This window comes from Sorex araneus, chromosome 3 (genome assembly GCF_027595985.1).
Source record: "Sorex araneus isolate mSorAra2 chromosome 3, mSorAra2.pri, whole genome shotgun sequence".
NCBI classification, from domain to species: Eukaryota; Metazoa; Chordata; class Mammalia; order Eulipotyphla; family Soricidae; genus Sorex; species Sorex araneus.
The window spans coordinates 142,216,314-142,233,192 of NC_073304.1; the positions used below are offsets into that span (position 1 = coordinate 142,216,314).

At 40.5% G+C, this 16,879-nt stretch overlaps 1 protein-coding gene across 3 annotated transcripts in view; it reads right to left on the minus strand.

Annotated features, from left to right (window-relative positions):
- Window positions 1-16,879, minus strand: part of RALGAPA2 (Ral GTPase activating protein catalytic subunit alpha 2) — a 352,948-nt gene that overhangs the window by 244,145 nt on the left and 91,924 nt on the right. For all 3 annotated transcript variants that reach the window (XM_055131128.1, XM_055131127.1, XM_055131129.1), the window contains exons 10-13: window positions 12,991-13,215; window positions 7,391-7,552; window positions 6,029-6,166; window positions 843-991 (exon numbers count right to left, since the gene is read on the minus strand). In XM_055131128.1, the coding sequence (XP_054987103.1) occupies window positions 843-991; window positions 6,029-6,166; window positions 7,391-7,552; window positions 12,991-13,215 (674 nt within the window). The remainder of the gene's footprint in view (window positions 1-842; window positions 992-6,028; window positions 6,167-7,390; window positions 7,553-12,990; window positions 13,216-16,879) is intronic.

The following is a 16,879-nucleotide window of genomic DNA, read 5'->3' on the forward strand; positions in this document are numbered from 1 at the left end:
CCTTAGCACAAGTTTCATGCTTTGCCTTTAGTGTTTCAAGCCTGAAGTCAAATTTAGCTCTGACAATGGATTAAAAAAATTATTGATAGAAATAACCATTATTAGACATTTAAAACTAAGTAAAATCCAACTATCATTTTAAGAAAATTTGCCAATCCAAGTTCCTTACTGGCAAATAAAATGAAACAATAAATTTTTTAAATTATTTTAAAAAAAAGGGGACAGTGGTAGCTTATAACTTCCTGTCCCTCTAGTAATCTCCTCACTCAAAATTTAAAAATCAAGTATTTGGCAATTGTAGACAGTCTACATGAGCAAATGAATATTAATTAGATGACATTTTAGTTTTAGTGTGGGACTAAGTTGATGCTCACTTGATTACAAAGGGCATATCAGTCCAGACTTTTATATTTCCCTCCCTCTTGGACAGATAATCATAAATCCTCAAAAACCCAACTGATTATTATGACAGCTATGCAAGGTAATAAGGATTAGGGAAGAGACTCATAAAACAAGGTCATTCTCTCAAGGACACAGAACCAGGTTTGGCAGACATGAGATTAGAACCTAGAACCTAGAATCAAAACAACTCATCTTCTTTCCAATAACTTTTATGCAGATTTCTTAATAGATCTAACAACTGCCAAAACGAATAGCAACATTAAAATCATAATAATAAAGCTAATGACAAGTACCATCTTTTTGGTTAATAACAAAAGTCTTACAGTCAATTTGTTATTAACTTTGTAAAGTCATCTAATTAATAGAGGTTTTAATATCTTAATTATTATGTTTCAAAGCAGAAACAATTACTGTACAGTAGTAATACCAATTAAACTTACCATGTCTTTTTATTCATTGTGAGCTCCATTATCATTCGCCTGAAGATGATCAGAACAGCTTTACAAGCATCAACTTGTTCTTTCAAGAGCACGGGGACTTCGGCACAAGGCTCCAGCAGAAAGACGTTTGCAGCATTTGTCAAAAATACCTTAAAATCAACACATTTTACATTATAAAATATAAATAAATATGTAAGTCATTGTCACTGTCATCCTGTTGCTCGAGCGGGCACCAGTAATGTCTCCATTGTGAAACTTGTTACTGTTTTTGGCATATTTAATATGCCACGGGTAGCTTGCCAGGCTCTGCCATGCAGGCGAGCTACTCAAGGTAGCTTGCAGGGCTCTCCGGGAGGGGCAGAGGAATCGAACCCGGGTCAGCTGCGTGCAAAGCAAATGCCCTACCTGCTGTGCTACTGCTCCAGCCCAAACATGTAAGTATGAACAAAATTTTTCTTTTACATTTATTTATTTGCAAAGCTGTTCATGATTGGGCTTCAGTCATATAATGTTCTGACACCCATCCCTCGACCAGTGTAATTTCCCAGCACCAGTATGTATGAACAAATTTTGCCTAAAGACAATATTAGTTTCACTCCACCAATGAATCAACTGTGAGTTATTTCAATTAAGGACTGGAGTGACAGCACAGCAGGCAGGGCGTTTGCCTTGCACATGGCCAACCTGGGTTCGATTCCTCCGTCCCTCTAGGAGAGCCCGGCAAGCTACCGAGAGTATCTCATCCGCATGGCAGAGCCTGGCAAGCTACTCGTGGTGTATTCGATATGCCAAAAACAGTTAACAAGTCTCACAATGGAGAGATTACTGGTGCCCGCTCGAGCAAATCAATAAACAACAGGACAACAGTGCTACAGTGCAGTGCTAGTAGCATCAATATACATTCAAGATATTTTATTTTATTTTATTTTGTTTTTTGTTTTTTGGGTCACACCCGGCGATGCATAGGGGTTACTCCTGGCTCTTCACTCAGGAATTACTCCTGGCGGTGCTCAGGGGACCATATGGGATGCTGGGATTCGAACCCGGGTCGGCCGCGTGCAAGGCAAATGCCCTACCTGCTGTGCTATCACTCCAGCCCCTGAAGATATTTTTTAGTGAAAGAACCTACATGACCAAACCAAGAGTTACTAGATCCTTGTAACCCAATTTAACTTGTTGCATGAGGGCCTAGGTGATAGTATGGCAGGTAGGGTGCTAACCTTGCATGCAGCTGACCTGGGTTCAATCTAGAGCACCCCACTGAACACTGCTTGGAGTGATCCCGGAGCACAGAGCCAGGAGCAAGCCCTAAGCACATATAGATATAACCCCCAACTGCACCACCCACCCCCAAAACACTTTTTGTACCATGGACATACTAAACAACTGCATCATCACATCACGGGGTGCTACCCAGGTCTTCACAACTTCAGCTCTGTAAGTGTAGACAGAAACAGAAGTACAACCACCTCCTTTGCTAATTAGCTACAAAGAATACCGTGTTCCTAAAGAGCTATTATGCACACAGGCATAAATGACCCAAATCACTGCTCAGCCTGGTCACTTTGCCTAGAAACTGTGAACCCTGGGCCAAAGCCCAGACCATCTAGAACTCAGCACTAACAGCATACGCAGGACACTTAGAAGCACAAATTCCCACAAATGCCATCTAGGCCCAAACAAACTCAGAGGTACATGCACCATCTCAAGCCAACTTGAACTCGGAGAACCGCTTTCTTCTACCACGAAGCACCAGAAATAACCGGATAGAGGGTATGGAGTGGAATACAGGCATAGTGATGGATAGAAACAAAAGTCCACAAAGATCTTCAACCATACCAAACTTTCTAAACTGCCCAAGTAAGATTTAAAAGAAGACTCTTTCTGATGTTCAAGAACTGAATAAATCAGTGGAAGAGACCATCAATAAGTTTAGAGGCAAAAAAAAAAAAAAAAAAAAAGAACAGTGAAATAGGAATGAAGAAGATAAAGAGCACAGTGGCTGAGCTAAGAAATACTTTAGGCAGGACTCTCCATAGAATGAAAGAAATCAAAATGTGAGTCATGAATGTATGACATAATCAACAAAAAATAAAAAAGGGAAAAAAATTAAAAAGTGAAAAGAACATGAGATACATGTGAAAGGCACTATGACAAATCAAAAGATACCCTACAGAATGGGAGAAAATATATACAAATCACATATCTGACAAAGAGCCAATATCCAAGATATATAAAGTAATTCAGGATGTCACGGCTGAACAACTTGTAGAGGACAGACAACAGGCAGATTGGGCCATAGTTGCCGATGTCGTGGATGTCTCCCTTCTTGTACAACAGAACGGTCCTACTGGTTTTCCACTGGGATGGAACCTTGCATTCATTCAGACAGGTAGTGTGTGGAGTCGGGCCAGTGTATTGATGAGTACTGACGGCAGATTCTTCAGGTGTTCGGGTCTGACCTTGTCCGGACTAGGTGCTGTTCGCATCTTTACCAGCGAAATGGCGTGTCGGATTTCAGAAGGGAGAACGTTGGGAATGACATATCCATCCTGTGGAATTTGGTATGTGGGCAGGTGGACATGGCTGTCAAAGAGATCCGAGTAGAAGTCGTGAATAATTTTCTCCATTGCCTTTCTGGAGGATGTGATAGATCCATCGGGATGTTGGAGGGCAGTCATCTTGGTCTTATAGTTGGTGGACAGGTGAACATTGCGAGTAGTTTTCCCGGCTTCTGCTGCACTGGCCAACACTGCTGCTCTTCTCTCTTTGAAGTCTTCCTTTATCGCATCTCTGCACAGCTTTCCTGAATAGAATAGGCAGAACACTAGACGAAGGACAACCATGCAAGTAAGCTGGGTTCCGAAGAGGATTCAGCATGATAGACCATATCCACACAGTGACCAAACTCATTGAAGTTTCTCGAGAGTTCAAGATGCTGCTCTGTCTACCGTTCATCGACTTAAAGAAGGCCTTCGATTCTGTTGAGACTGAGGCGGTCATCGAAGCCCTGGCCAAACACGGAGTTCAAACTCAGTATATCAAAATCCTCCGAGAGCTGTATTGTGAATTCACCACCAGGATCTCACCATTCTACAAGGAAGTGATCATTGATGTAAAGAGAGGGGTACGGCAGGGTGATACCATTTCACCGAAACTCTTCAGTGCCGCCCTTGAGAACATCATGCGACGACTGGAATGGGAAGGAATGGGAGTGAAGATAGACAGTCGGCAATTACACCACCTCTGCTTCGCTGATGGCATCGTTCTTATAACGTTAAACATTAACGTTTAACGGTATAAGACATTAGCCAAGGGGCACAAATGCTGGCCGACTTCGAACTCATGTGTAGAAAGGTCAGATTGCAGCTGAATCTCAACAAGACCATGTTCATGAAAAACGAACTGGTCCCTGAAGCTCCACTTGCTCTCAATGGAACGAACATCTCCAAATGCAGCAGCTATGTGTACCTGGGTCGAGAAATCAACATGAGGAACAACTTGGTGCCAGAACTGTGCAAGAGGAAGACAGCAGCATGGAATGCCTTCAAGAGCGTCGAAGAGGTGGTTAAGAGAACAAAGAAGCTCGGACTCCGGGCACATCTTTTCGATACCACCGTTCTTCCTGCAGTAACATATGCCTCAGAGACCTGGACCCTACGCAAGCAGGATGACAATGCTATTAGGGTATCCCAAAGAGGAATTGAAAGAGCTATGCTGGGAATGTCATGTCTCACTCAAGTGAGAGAAGGAATCCTGAGTTCTGATCTCCGTCGATGGTCAAAAATCAGGGATGCTGTCTCGTTTGCCAAGGCATCAAAAGTCAGATGGGCCGGTCATGTAATGTGATTCAGAGACGGCTGTTGGACTAGAGCTATTACAGACTGGATTCCATGGGACGTCAGAAGACCTCGTGGCCACCCTCCAACTAGATGGTCAGATTTCTTCATCAAATCTCTGAATGAACGATTTGAAGCTCTTTCCATTCCTGGAGCGAGCAGGTATCACTGGGCTACACTAGCTCGAGACAGGGACTAATGGAGATGTTACTGGCGCCTGCTCGAGCAAATCGAAGATCAACGCGACTACAAGTGATACAAGTGATAAAGTAATTGCAAAGCTAAACAACAAGAACAAAACCAAAATGGGGAGAGAAGTTGGAGAGATACTTCTTTAAAGCAGACACAAAGTGGCTAACAGGGATACAAAGAGTAGAAAGTATTTTCCTAACAATAAGTCTCAACAATTATTATCAGGAAAATGTAAATTAAAATGACGATGAGATATCACCTCACAAGGGAATGGCGAACATCAAAAAGATTTCAAGCAATCAGTTTTGACAAGGATGTGGTGAAAAGAAAGCATGACTGGCTGGCAGGAATTTCCTCTGGTACATCTGCTATCTGGCCAGAGAGGGGGGAAGCAGAGACACTGTTTTTTTGCTTACATTTGTAATGACTTTCAAACTGAATAGCCCCCAGAAGTAATTTACAACTCCCATTTCCGAGAAAAAATGCTGAGGTAAGGAGATAAAGCTGTTCTCTCCAGTGTTCACAAATGGTATCAAGTCTATGTCATACATATTTTCAGATAAATAACTGAAGATTTCAGTTTAGGGGCTAGAGTGATAGCACATCGGGTAGGACATTTGCCTTGCATGTGGCTGACCCGGGTTTGATTCCCAGCAACCCATATGGTTCCCTGAGCAGCACCAGGGATAATTCCTGAATGCAGAGCCAGGAGCAACCCCTGTACATCACAAGGTGTGACCCAAAACCCCAAAAAAAAAATTTCTGTTAAGCATTTGCCTTCATAAACAGGCAAATTTTAAGAGAATTATTTATAAAATTATATAGTTACTAGTTTGCCTGATAATAATAATCCAAGTAAACAACTACCCATATTTCTCCAGAAGATACTTTAAAGGTTGAAATCGACCTTTTTATATTCACTATATAAAAATCCCTCCGGAAGAACTGTAGCCAGTTCAGCTGTCTCCTTTGACAGCTAAAGTCTTTACAAATTGAAGATGGGAAAACAGAAAGAAAACCTCCCACCTGTCCCCACTTCCAAAATAGAAAACTTAAAATAAGAGTATAAGAGCTTTCTTACTGGTGGATCAAAAACCATCAATATTACTCCCAGTAAAGCAACTGCTGAGACCGGCTCCAGCTGTGCCATTGTACCTGCAGCATAGCCTGGCACCCAGCCTTCACATTCTTGTTCTCCTCTTCGGCCACACAGCCTCGGTTTACTGCGCTAGTGAATGAGTATGTTCGCCCCCAACTGGAAGATCGCTTATGACGGGAACTTTCAGAAGCCGTCTGTAAAAAACAGCAGTTAACAGAATGAAAGACTCATATGCTACACATTTAATTCCCTCCATTATCCAGGATTCATGAGAATATAGACTGCAACAAAGAAACTCTTTTATCTATTTGCACACCTTCTCATCGCTAATACTTACATAGTATATATTAGTGGAAGAAATAATGTCTGTCCTACTGAATTAGCACATAATATACATATTAACCTAATGCACTAACAATTACATTTGCTTATTAATTTTGATACTGGGACTAGTTACTGACATGATTTCACTGATAATGAAAAGTCAAAACTGGGGACAGAGAGAACAGTGGGTAGGGCACGTGCCTTACACACAGCAGAGCCAAGGGTTTTAGGGTTCTATCCCCAGCATCATACATAGTATCCAAGAACCACCAAGAGTGATCCCTGAGTACAGAGCTAGAAGCACTGAGCATATTGGGTATGGCCCCCAAATAACTAAAGCACACAAATTAATTAAATCAGAACTATATATTTAAAAGTAATAGTATCTTAGTCATAAATATTTTTGAAAGCTTGCTACAATTGCAAACATCCAAATTTAGAAATAACTTATCTAATTAAATTTGAAAATGGAATGCTAGGACTATAATTAAGGCTTGATTCCTCTGTGTTACAGAAAGAGGACCATTCTTTCCTTTTAGACTTACACAACCTCCAGTTTTATCTAACAGAACCTAGAGGTTCATTAAGACAGCAGCAACTTTCAAGACCACGCCCCACCTGCACCCCGAGGCTTTACTGAAAAGATCATTGGCTACTGATTTAGTCTTTTCAACATGTAGTACCCCAACTGCTTCTGGGACAGGCCACTACATAAGAGAAATGTGCCAAAACATTTTAAACATACTGTCTCAAATGATACTTAAGCATATCAAAGATGTGTCAATGATGTTTTTAGTGTCACAGTAAGATATGATGGCTAATGAAACAAGTCACATCAGACAGTGAAAAGAAAGGTGCAATGCTTGTGCAATCTTGCCTAAGGTAAGGAGATGACCAATGATCCTGAGTAGCAGTTTCACTGAAACAGGCTTGCATAGAACGGAAAGAGAGAGGGGGGGGGAGGGGGAGACGGAGGGAGAGGGAGAGGGAGAGGGAGATCTGCCAGCCTACTGTGTCTCCTGAACAAAATCTGTGACTGACCTAGTATACATAATATACATAACAAATGATTTAAATAAATGATAAAATATTACCTCCTTTGATTCTGTAAATCCTAATTTTTCAGCTTCTTCCTGAGCAATGTCATTTTTATCCGGTTCTTCCATGAATACAGGCTTGTCCTGGAGAATCCATTTTCTATATACTTGAACTACTTTTCTTGTTACAGCTATATCACAGGAAGGCAACAAAAATGCCTAAAATAAGAAGTGAAAACTCCCTTTAACAAAATACAAGCTCAGAGCTACAGTACCACATGACACAGAATTCCAATGGCCATCAAAATTTAACTCTTTCCATTGATACACAAAAATTCTTCATCAGCTACACAAGGTCACAAACTTTGTATACATTAAACTTATGTGAGGAATAAAACCTTCTTAATTGAGAATTATAAAATTATAATTATAAATTATAATTAACGGAATTATAAAATAAGTTCTATATCCTGAATGACTTTAACACAAAAATAACCAAAATGTAAACCTATGTAGATATTTTAATCAGCTATGTGGATAACTGAATTGGGAAATTCCAAACAATAAATATACTAAAAATATAATAGACATACTAACTGGTACATTTAGTGGTAACCATTTTACACACAATTTCATAGCTTTATGTTCAATAATATCATATGGTAGTCAAAACTGATCATGTGGGAGCATTTATACCGCGGAAGTTGGGATATATTATGAAATGGGGCTTTTCTTTTTTGGTTGTTTAAATTTTTCCTTTTACTTTTTCCTTCTCCTTACCTTTCTTTTATTCCATTTTCTCCTTCCTCCTTCCTTTCTTCCCCTCACCTTCTCATTTTTTCCTTTTCTTTCAGTTTCCTTCCCTTCTCTTCCCCTCGACCACTCCTTTCCTACCTTCCTCTCTCCCTTTCCTTCCCTTCCTCACCCCTTTTCCTTCCCTTCCTTCCTTCCTTCCTTCCTTCCTTCCTTCCTTCCTTCCTTCCTTCCTTCCTTCCTTTCCTTCCTTCCTTCCTTCCTTCCTTCCTTTTTTGAGAGCCAGTTGCTAGACACTAGCACACATGCTGAGTTCAAATAAATACCAATGCTAGCAAAAGACATTGACAAGATGTAGTACTGTTAATACTGAATAACATTTTTATAAAAAATATAAACAAAATGTTATGAACATACATTATGCATTCCAAAAGTATTTATTCCAAAAGTTTTAAATGTATAACTTAAATCCTTGCAAACTTCCCCTTTCCTTTTTTTTTTTTTTGTATCTACAAAAATTCTGAGTGGCTAAGTAATCCAAAATAATTACCCAGTTTAACTGCCTTCACAGGTTATTCTCCATTATAAAAGGACTATGAGAACAGAGTTCTCAAGACTGAAAACATTTCTCAGTGACAAAAGGATCACCCAAGAAGTCAATCAATAAAAGTATTTTAGGACTATGGATAACAGGAGAAACTAATCCAACTAAACAAACCAAGACTAACTACTAATATTTTATATTTGAATCTTGAAACAACTCTAAGTGATGATAAATTTATAATATGAATTTATAACACAATCAAATAAGCAGATAAAAAGAGGTCGTAGAACATATAAGATGGTTAATTTCTTCATGTTTTATAATAAATGAATAAAAATATCTAAAATTATAGCATGTAGTTAAAATTATTTTATATTTTAATATATTAAATCTTTTTATTATATATAAGTCTTTTGGGAATTAGTATTTATTGTAGGTAAATAAAGATTTTAACTTCAACAATTTTTTCAGCTGCACTTTTTATGTGCTAAAATCAAGTCAGATATACTTCAGCTCTGTTATTAAAATTCACTAAAACTTCACCACATCCCACCACTACTGCCATGCTCACTCACCCACGGGTCCTGCTCTTCAGATTCACAAACTAAATCTCTGAGGAGATGCAGGCCAAGCTGCTGAGAGTCATGGACACACCAGTGTCCGGGCTGAGAACCCTGGGGTGGCCGCAGGAGGGAGGCAGCGAGTCCCTGCCCTGCACCCAGCCCAGCCCTTGGACTTCACAGAGAGTCACTGCAGATGCACCGAACTGGGAACATTTCCGGGACTCTGGTGTTGGGAACTCTGGGGTCTTAGAGTTCAAGCTTCCCTCACTGCCATGTTGACCCTCCACACACCCTTCCCTTCAGATTCAGAATCTAAAGCTCCTCGGAGATGCAGGCCATGGAGCTCCAATTCACAGACACCATCTAGAAACCCTGAGGCACCCTGGGTAGGGGGCGGGCCGAGAGCCCACCTGCAGAAGCCCAGACAGCTGCCGCCACACCAACGGCCCAGCTGCATAGCTTCAATGAGACTCTATAGACCCAGTTCACAGAGCCTAAAGCTCCTGGACACCTGCAAACTCCACAACACTGAAATCCCAGTAGAAGCACATGAGATTAGACAGGAGAGTAACACAGAAACCCACGAACCCAAGAAATAAAAACAACATTCAAGGTTCAACTAGCAGCAAAAAGCTTTTTAAGTAAATCCTCAGAAAAGACTTAACTCAGGGGTGAGATATAAAAATTTTCACATATTTCCTTTTGCTGAAGGACTTTTACTAAGTCCCTTATCTATTTGGCTGTAACAAACCATATAAAACAAAGTATCATGTGCCTATTAAGGAAACAGGCTTGGAGGGTGTTGGGAAAATGGAACAATGGTGGAGGGAAGGCCCAATGGTGGTGGGACTGGACCACGGAAAGCTCCTAACTGTCTTATGAACAGCGTTGTAAACCAGGGTGTTCAAATAAAGTTTTTTAAAAATTCACTAAAACATTGAGCCTTCTGCTTATTGCTCCACTATCTCAGGGGAGGCCCTGTCTCCAGCTGACATGGTTAAGCCCGGTCTGGAATGGGAAGCAGGGCCTCCCCCTACTGGATGGGTCCCAGCAGCCTCCACACCGGAGCCACAGCACATGAAGGGTTCCCACCACAGCTCAGCTCCTTAAGTGTGAGGCCAGAGAAATGCAACACAGCTACTCAACAAATTATATGCTGCTCAATTATTTTTCCTATCATTCTGTGAGGATGGGCAGATAAGACAGAGAGCAAGCTCCAGCTTAATGCTGCAGTATCTTTCAAGGGGGGTTACTCCAAAGACTCACCCCCAGCAAAAGAACAGCAGAAAAACAACAGGGAAAGCACTTAGAAGGCCCTCAAGCTCATTGACTGAAAGCAGTATCACTGAAGGTCTAACACAATGAGAAAGTGTCTTTAGTGACACTATGAAGATGTTCAAAGAAATGCTGACACAAGTAAGTCAGCAAAGCATAAGAAAGCATCAGGGTGGAAATGAAAAAATCAATCAAAAATGACAAATGAAGAATGGAGTTCGGTGATCTGGACTCTGCCTCTGCTGTTTGGGGCACACACACCTACAATCCTTTGGGTTTTTTTGGGCTTTTTTTGGGTCACCAAGTGATGCTTAGGGGTTACTCCTGACTCTGCACTAAGGAATTATTTCTGGCAGCTCGTGGGTACCCTATGGGATGCTGGGGATTCCACAGTACAGTACTACCTGCTGTACTATCACTCCAGCACCTTGAACATCTTCTTACATTTATTCATGACAAATACAGAATATGGTAAAACCAAGAGACTGCTGTGACTTATATTAGCATTTGCATTCTTGGTTAATTTTCAAAACTCACTAGTCTTACAAGTAAAAAGGTTAATTATTCACTATGCTAAAATCTTCAAAGTTCTTTATAGCACATATGCATGTCTCACATAGGATAGGATTCTCCTCAACAGAAACTGCTCTCTGCCATGCAAGAGTTCACCATCTCTTTGAGTGTTCTCCTAAACTACTCCTCACCCAGAGTACACAAAAGAGCCATCCATGTTCTCCAACTTCCACAGCCCCGGGACCAAATTGCAATAGTCCCTGGCTCTCTCCTACACCATGGAACTGCGATCTTCTCAACATCACTGATGGTTCTGACTCCTCTGTCATTACCCAGAGCAGGATTCAGGACTTTTGGAACCGCAGACTATTTACCATGGATTGGGCTGAAGTATGGGGGAGGCGAAGGGAGACAAGGACTGTTCTGTGCTCAGAGCCTATCTACGGCATCCCTAGACATTAACCATTACATACTGGTAGCACTGTCTCCTCCCCAGTGGTGATATGTTCCCAGACACTGCCTAGTGTCCCCAAGGAGCAGAATCAGCTCGTTTGTCGGTCATGGGTTCCCATCATTGTCCTAGTCTCTGATCTCGCATGGGTTCCCATCATTGTCCTAGTCTCTGATCTCGTGACTGTTCTCTTACACCTATGGTTTGCACTTCTGCTCTTTCCAACATTTCCTCACCCATGACAGTTTCCACCATAAGTCTGTTTTCAACATTTCTGCCTTAGCTCCTTCTTTCATTTTTTTCTTTATCCATATTTTCCTCCTTAGGCAATAAATTTCTATCAACTGTATATGCCTCGGGTCTTTGCCAGAAAAGTGCTGCTTTTTTGGAAAAAAAACAAAACAAAAAATGCTTCAGCTTGGTGGACAGCTCCCTTGGACCTTGGGAACAGCAGAAGAGCTGGGTTTTGTTGCAGGGAAGCAGACATAGCCTTGAGAATGTGAATTAAGTTGCTGTGTCCAGTCGCCAAGCCAGCCCAAAGGCATGGAGCCCACTGAAATATACCCATTTAGAAGGAGGAGATATTTGAAATGCAGGATAAAGAGCTATAAGAATATTAAAAAGGGCAGCAGACATTCAAAGCTTCTCCCCATGAAAATCCCTCAATTAATTCCCAATTAATACGAGGAAGCAAGGCAATTATGAATATAACCAAGTAAAACGACATCTTCAAAGTCATTCGGAATTCTCTCCGACAGAACCCCATGTTCTCCCTCGAGCACACAGCATCTCTTGCTTCTCTCCTCTGCTCTTCGCTCGCCCCCCCTACTTCCCTCATACTTTCCTAAATAAAACTATTTCATTTAACTATGAGTCTCCTCCTGAAATTCTTTCCTGAAAGGGTTGACAAAAGGCCTGAGAAAAGGCGAGGCAGAGTTCGGACTTTCCAGCACCCCATTCTGGCCTGCATCCACAGCTCCCCCAGGTCCCCATGGTGAAGCAGCGAAGGCAACCTGCACCCCAGGGACCAAGTGGAACCGAGGGGAGTATGCGAGGGCCTCACAGAACAGGGACATGAAGCAGCAAAGTGCACAGGGCCTCATGGCAGACTTTGCTAGGCGTGACCCTTCTCGGCATTTTGCTTGGAGGTGGGTAAAGAGAAAGGTGGCAGCACTCCCACCTCTCAAGGCTACTTCCTCTCTCCTCCCCACCTCACTGAGAACGCCTGCAAGTCTACACTAATGTAGTTATAGATAACAAGAAGCAGCTTTCATTCCATCTGCCAGGTTCAAACCTTATCGTGGAAACATGAAGATACTTATGAGGTGATTTTTTCCAACATAGAACTTTTTCTCCACATGTAAGGAATTTACAAAATAAAAATTAAAAATCACAACACTGCATACAGCAAATTAAAAAGAAAATTTGAGGGATCATTATTCAGTTCTGTACTTCAGACCAACTCAATACCATTTAGTGGAGAATTATGAGTAAAAGTGCAAGAATAGAACTCTGAAATTTTGTGAGTTTATAACAACACACTTGTGCAGACACCAACCTGACGAAATACTTCATTCACAAAGTTGACATAACCTCGTGTTGATAAGAGAATCTGTTGCACCATCTCATACACACTTCTGTGCTCTTCTTCAATGCTACAAAGGCTGGAATTGCTGAGCCTTCGGTCTGACAAGGTACTGCTGTTAGAATGGCTTTTGTCCGGCTCGGGCATGCCACCATCCAGCTCTGGTGCCCTATCCTGAGCCATGCCAACACCAACAGTCTAGAAAAAAGTAATCAATACTTATGAGTATCCGTCAACATTCAAGATTAAATACGCACAAAACTGAAGACATGTCTTATTTTAAAAAAAACACTGCTTACCATCACCCGTGTTGAACAGGCTGAAACCACTCCTGGAAGCATAAGAGCTCCAGGATTTGAAAATAACAAAATTCTAATTAATCAACTAACATAATCCCCAGCACAATTATTTTAACAGAAACGCAGCCAAATTTTCACAGGGAGGAAGGCCATGAAATGTTATCAACCCAAAAAGTTTTATTTATATTTATAAAATCAGAGAATGAATTACTGTGTGTGAACAAATTTCTATTATCATCACATTTGGCCTCTACATTTCAGCACTTATAATTTAAGGAGACTTAAAATTCAGTGGATATTCTGTAGATAAAATGTTGGGAGGCATCATTTGATTCAAAAGACTATATGAGACCACAGAGAGAAAGGAGACAGAGATACATTCAAGAGAGAATATAGAAGCCAGAGAGAGAGTAGAGCAAGTAGGGAGTTTGCCTTTCATGCAGCCAATCCTTGTTTGGCCCTCCATATGGTCCCCCAAGCATGGCCAGGAGTGACTGCTGAGGGTAGAGCCAGAAGTAAGCCCTGAGCATAGCCAGGTATGGACTCAAAATACAGAGAGAGACGGACAGACAGACACAGAGAGACAGAGACAGAGAGAGAATACATTGTTAACAAGAGTTTAAGAAGCAGAAGAGAGAAAGAAACATGTGCTCAAGAGAGAACACGGGCTTGAAGCCCAAGTGCTAAGATCTTTAAAAGATATTTTATTGAAGAACCATGATCTATGTTTTATATTCAGAATCTCAGATTAAATTTAACAAAAATATGTGTAAAACTTAAAATATTTAGAAGGCTTTAGGAACACAGAGAAACATAATTTATGCAGTGACTCAGAAAATTTAACACTGATTTTGGCTCTTCTCCACTGATTAAATTTTTTCCTTATTATATATATGTGTTTCCTTATTACGTATATATATGTATATATATATGCACATATATATATAATGGAAACTACTTCTATCAATAATACAATGCTTTCTTAGCTTCCTCTAGTCCATACTCCTTCTGCAAAAGTCACCACTCCAAAAACCGGACAAAAACCATCTATATGTTTTGTCACACATTTATAATTTTTGTAAGTGTTGAGGGAGAAAACAAATGTAAAATTCAAATCTTCTCATCACTCTTCTCTTTTGTAAGGATTAACCATAATAAAATGAATAAGAATTAACTGCGGAGAGAGGTCCATTTTCCATCCACTACAATCAGCTGGATCTTGACTATAATTTAGTACTAATTAATTCTTGTGGTAAACACAAAGATGACTTTTACTTTGGGGCATATGATGAAGACTTAGTGAAGCATACATCCACTTAGATCAGAAGTGCACAGCCAGGGCTCAGTAAGTCACAGAATACAGACTGCCAGTATTTCTATCTGCCTTTCCCATCACTTTGATGTCTTCTCAACCCACCACTCTTACTCAGACTTGTTTGTCCTCAGGCTCAGGCCAAAGAAAGGCAATGCCAAAGAGGGCAGGAGACCAGAGGAAACAGACACCAGCCTATTACTGCTACCCAACATCCCTCAATTCCTCTGCTATGCCTCACTTTCACTCCCGGAGGCAGCCTGCTTTGGTCTTGGTAAAGCTTTAGAAGGCAGAGGATACTAGTGTAGTGGAATACAAACCAATGAGTTTGTACAATGCACAAAAATATGTAGAACTGTTCATTTGTGTAATTCACTTTTTAAGAAGTTTATCCCAGGAGTTACAATTTCAGAAAAATCACCCTGTGACTGGATTGAATAGTTAACTCAAAATTAGTAGAACTGGTTGTTTTAATGGTGTAACCAAAGAATTATCATAGAATCTTGTTTATTTAAAAAATTAAAAATATTACTAACATTATCTAGCAAGAAATGATAGTCCGAAGTATTTACTCAAAAACACAAATGCAGAAATTTAAAAAGATATATGCACACCTATGTTTACTGCAATACTATTTACAATAGCTAAAATACGGAAATAATCCAAGTGTCCAGTGACAGGGTAGATACTCGCAGAATACTATTATTCAGCTACTAAAAAAGTAAAAGCTTACCTTTTGATATAACATGAATGGAACTGAAGGTAATCGTGCTAAGTGAAATAAACCAAAATAACAAAGACAGCTGACCAGGCACTTGCCTTGAATGTGGCCAGCCCAGACTGTCTTTTGCCCAGTCTGGTTTCCTGAAAAATGCCAGGAGTGACCCTGGTCAGGAGTAAACTCTGAGCACAGCCAAGTGTGACCCAAGGTATCTCCCCTTGCCCCTCCCCACCAAATGATAAACACTGAAGAATATCACTTATATGTAAAATAAAAAGAAACAAAGCAAAGAAAGAATAAAAATCCAATAGTTTTTTTTAAAAAAAAAAACTTAAGGTTCTGAAAACAGAGATTACCAAGGGGAGCAAGAGGGCTGAAAGGATTCAGGGGGCTGTGGAAAAGTCCACACAGGCCCCATGATGATGGGAACCCATAGTAATATGGTACCCTCTAAAACATAACATTTATACTCTCATAAACCAATGTACCCCCAAAACACTGAAAAAATTAAAATTAAATTTAAAGTAATTTATTTGGGCCAGAAAGCTGGTATAGTAGGCATTTAGTCTCACACATGATTGACCAGGATTTGGTACCTGGCATCATATATGGAAGGTGGTGTCAAAGTGACCCCTGAGCACAGAGCTATGAACAAGCCCTGAGCATGGTCAGGTGTGACCCAAAGCCCTTCTGCCCAGACCTGAAAAGAGTTATCATATCACTAAGTGTGATTAATTTACCAGATGTCCTACCATTTCAACAAGCTTTATATGTAGATGGCCTTTTTATTTAATTAAAGAATTTAGTCTATTTACATTTGTTGTAACATAAAATATTTAAATCAAAAAACTTTGTCTTTTTAGGCTACACCTGATGACACTCAGGGTTTACTTCTGGCAGAGCAGAGGGGATCATATGTGGTACTGGGGGGTTGAATTTGGGTCAGACTCATGCAAGGAAATACCCTATCTGCTATTCTGTCATGCAAGTCCCCAAGCATTCGAAATTATTTTGATCAACCTTTTCCCTCTTCTTACCTTTTTAACTGAGGTTTATAATACTATTGGTCACTAAATTCAGTTCTGCTACACCAATCCCTCCATCAGTGTGTCAAGATTTACTAACTACTGTCCTAAGACCGTTCTCTCCTGTCCCCTTAGCCTCCCCAGTTCCCAGCTTCACTGATCATGCCTCAGAATTTGTTTCCACTGGGGGGTGTCTAACAATTTGTTTCCTTAAACACTGAATATGAATGAGATTATCTGTGTGTTTTTAACTCACTTTGGCATGGGATTCTCCAATTTCATCCAAGACGCAGCAAACTGTAAAATTTTACCTTTTCTTATAACTGAGTAGTATTCCACTAAGTGTATATAACACAAATTCTTTATCCCTTTATTTCTTTTATTGAATCACCGTGACAATGATCAAATATCCATCCCTTCACCAGTGCACATTCCCCACCACCAATGTCCCCAGTATATCCCCCCTTCCATTCCACCCCCTGCCTCTATGGCAGACAATTTGCCC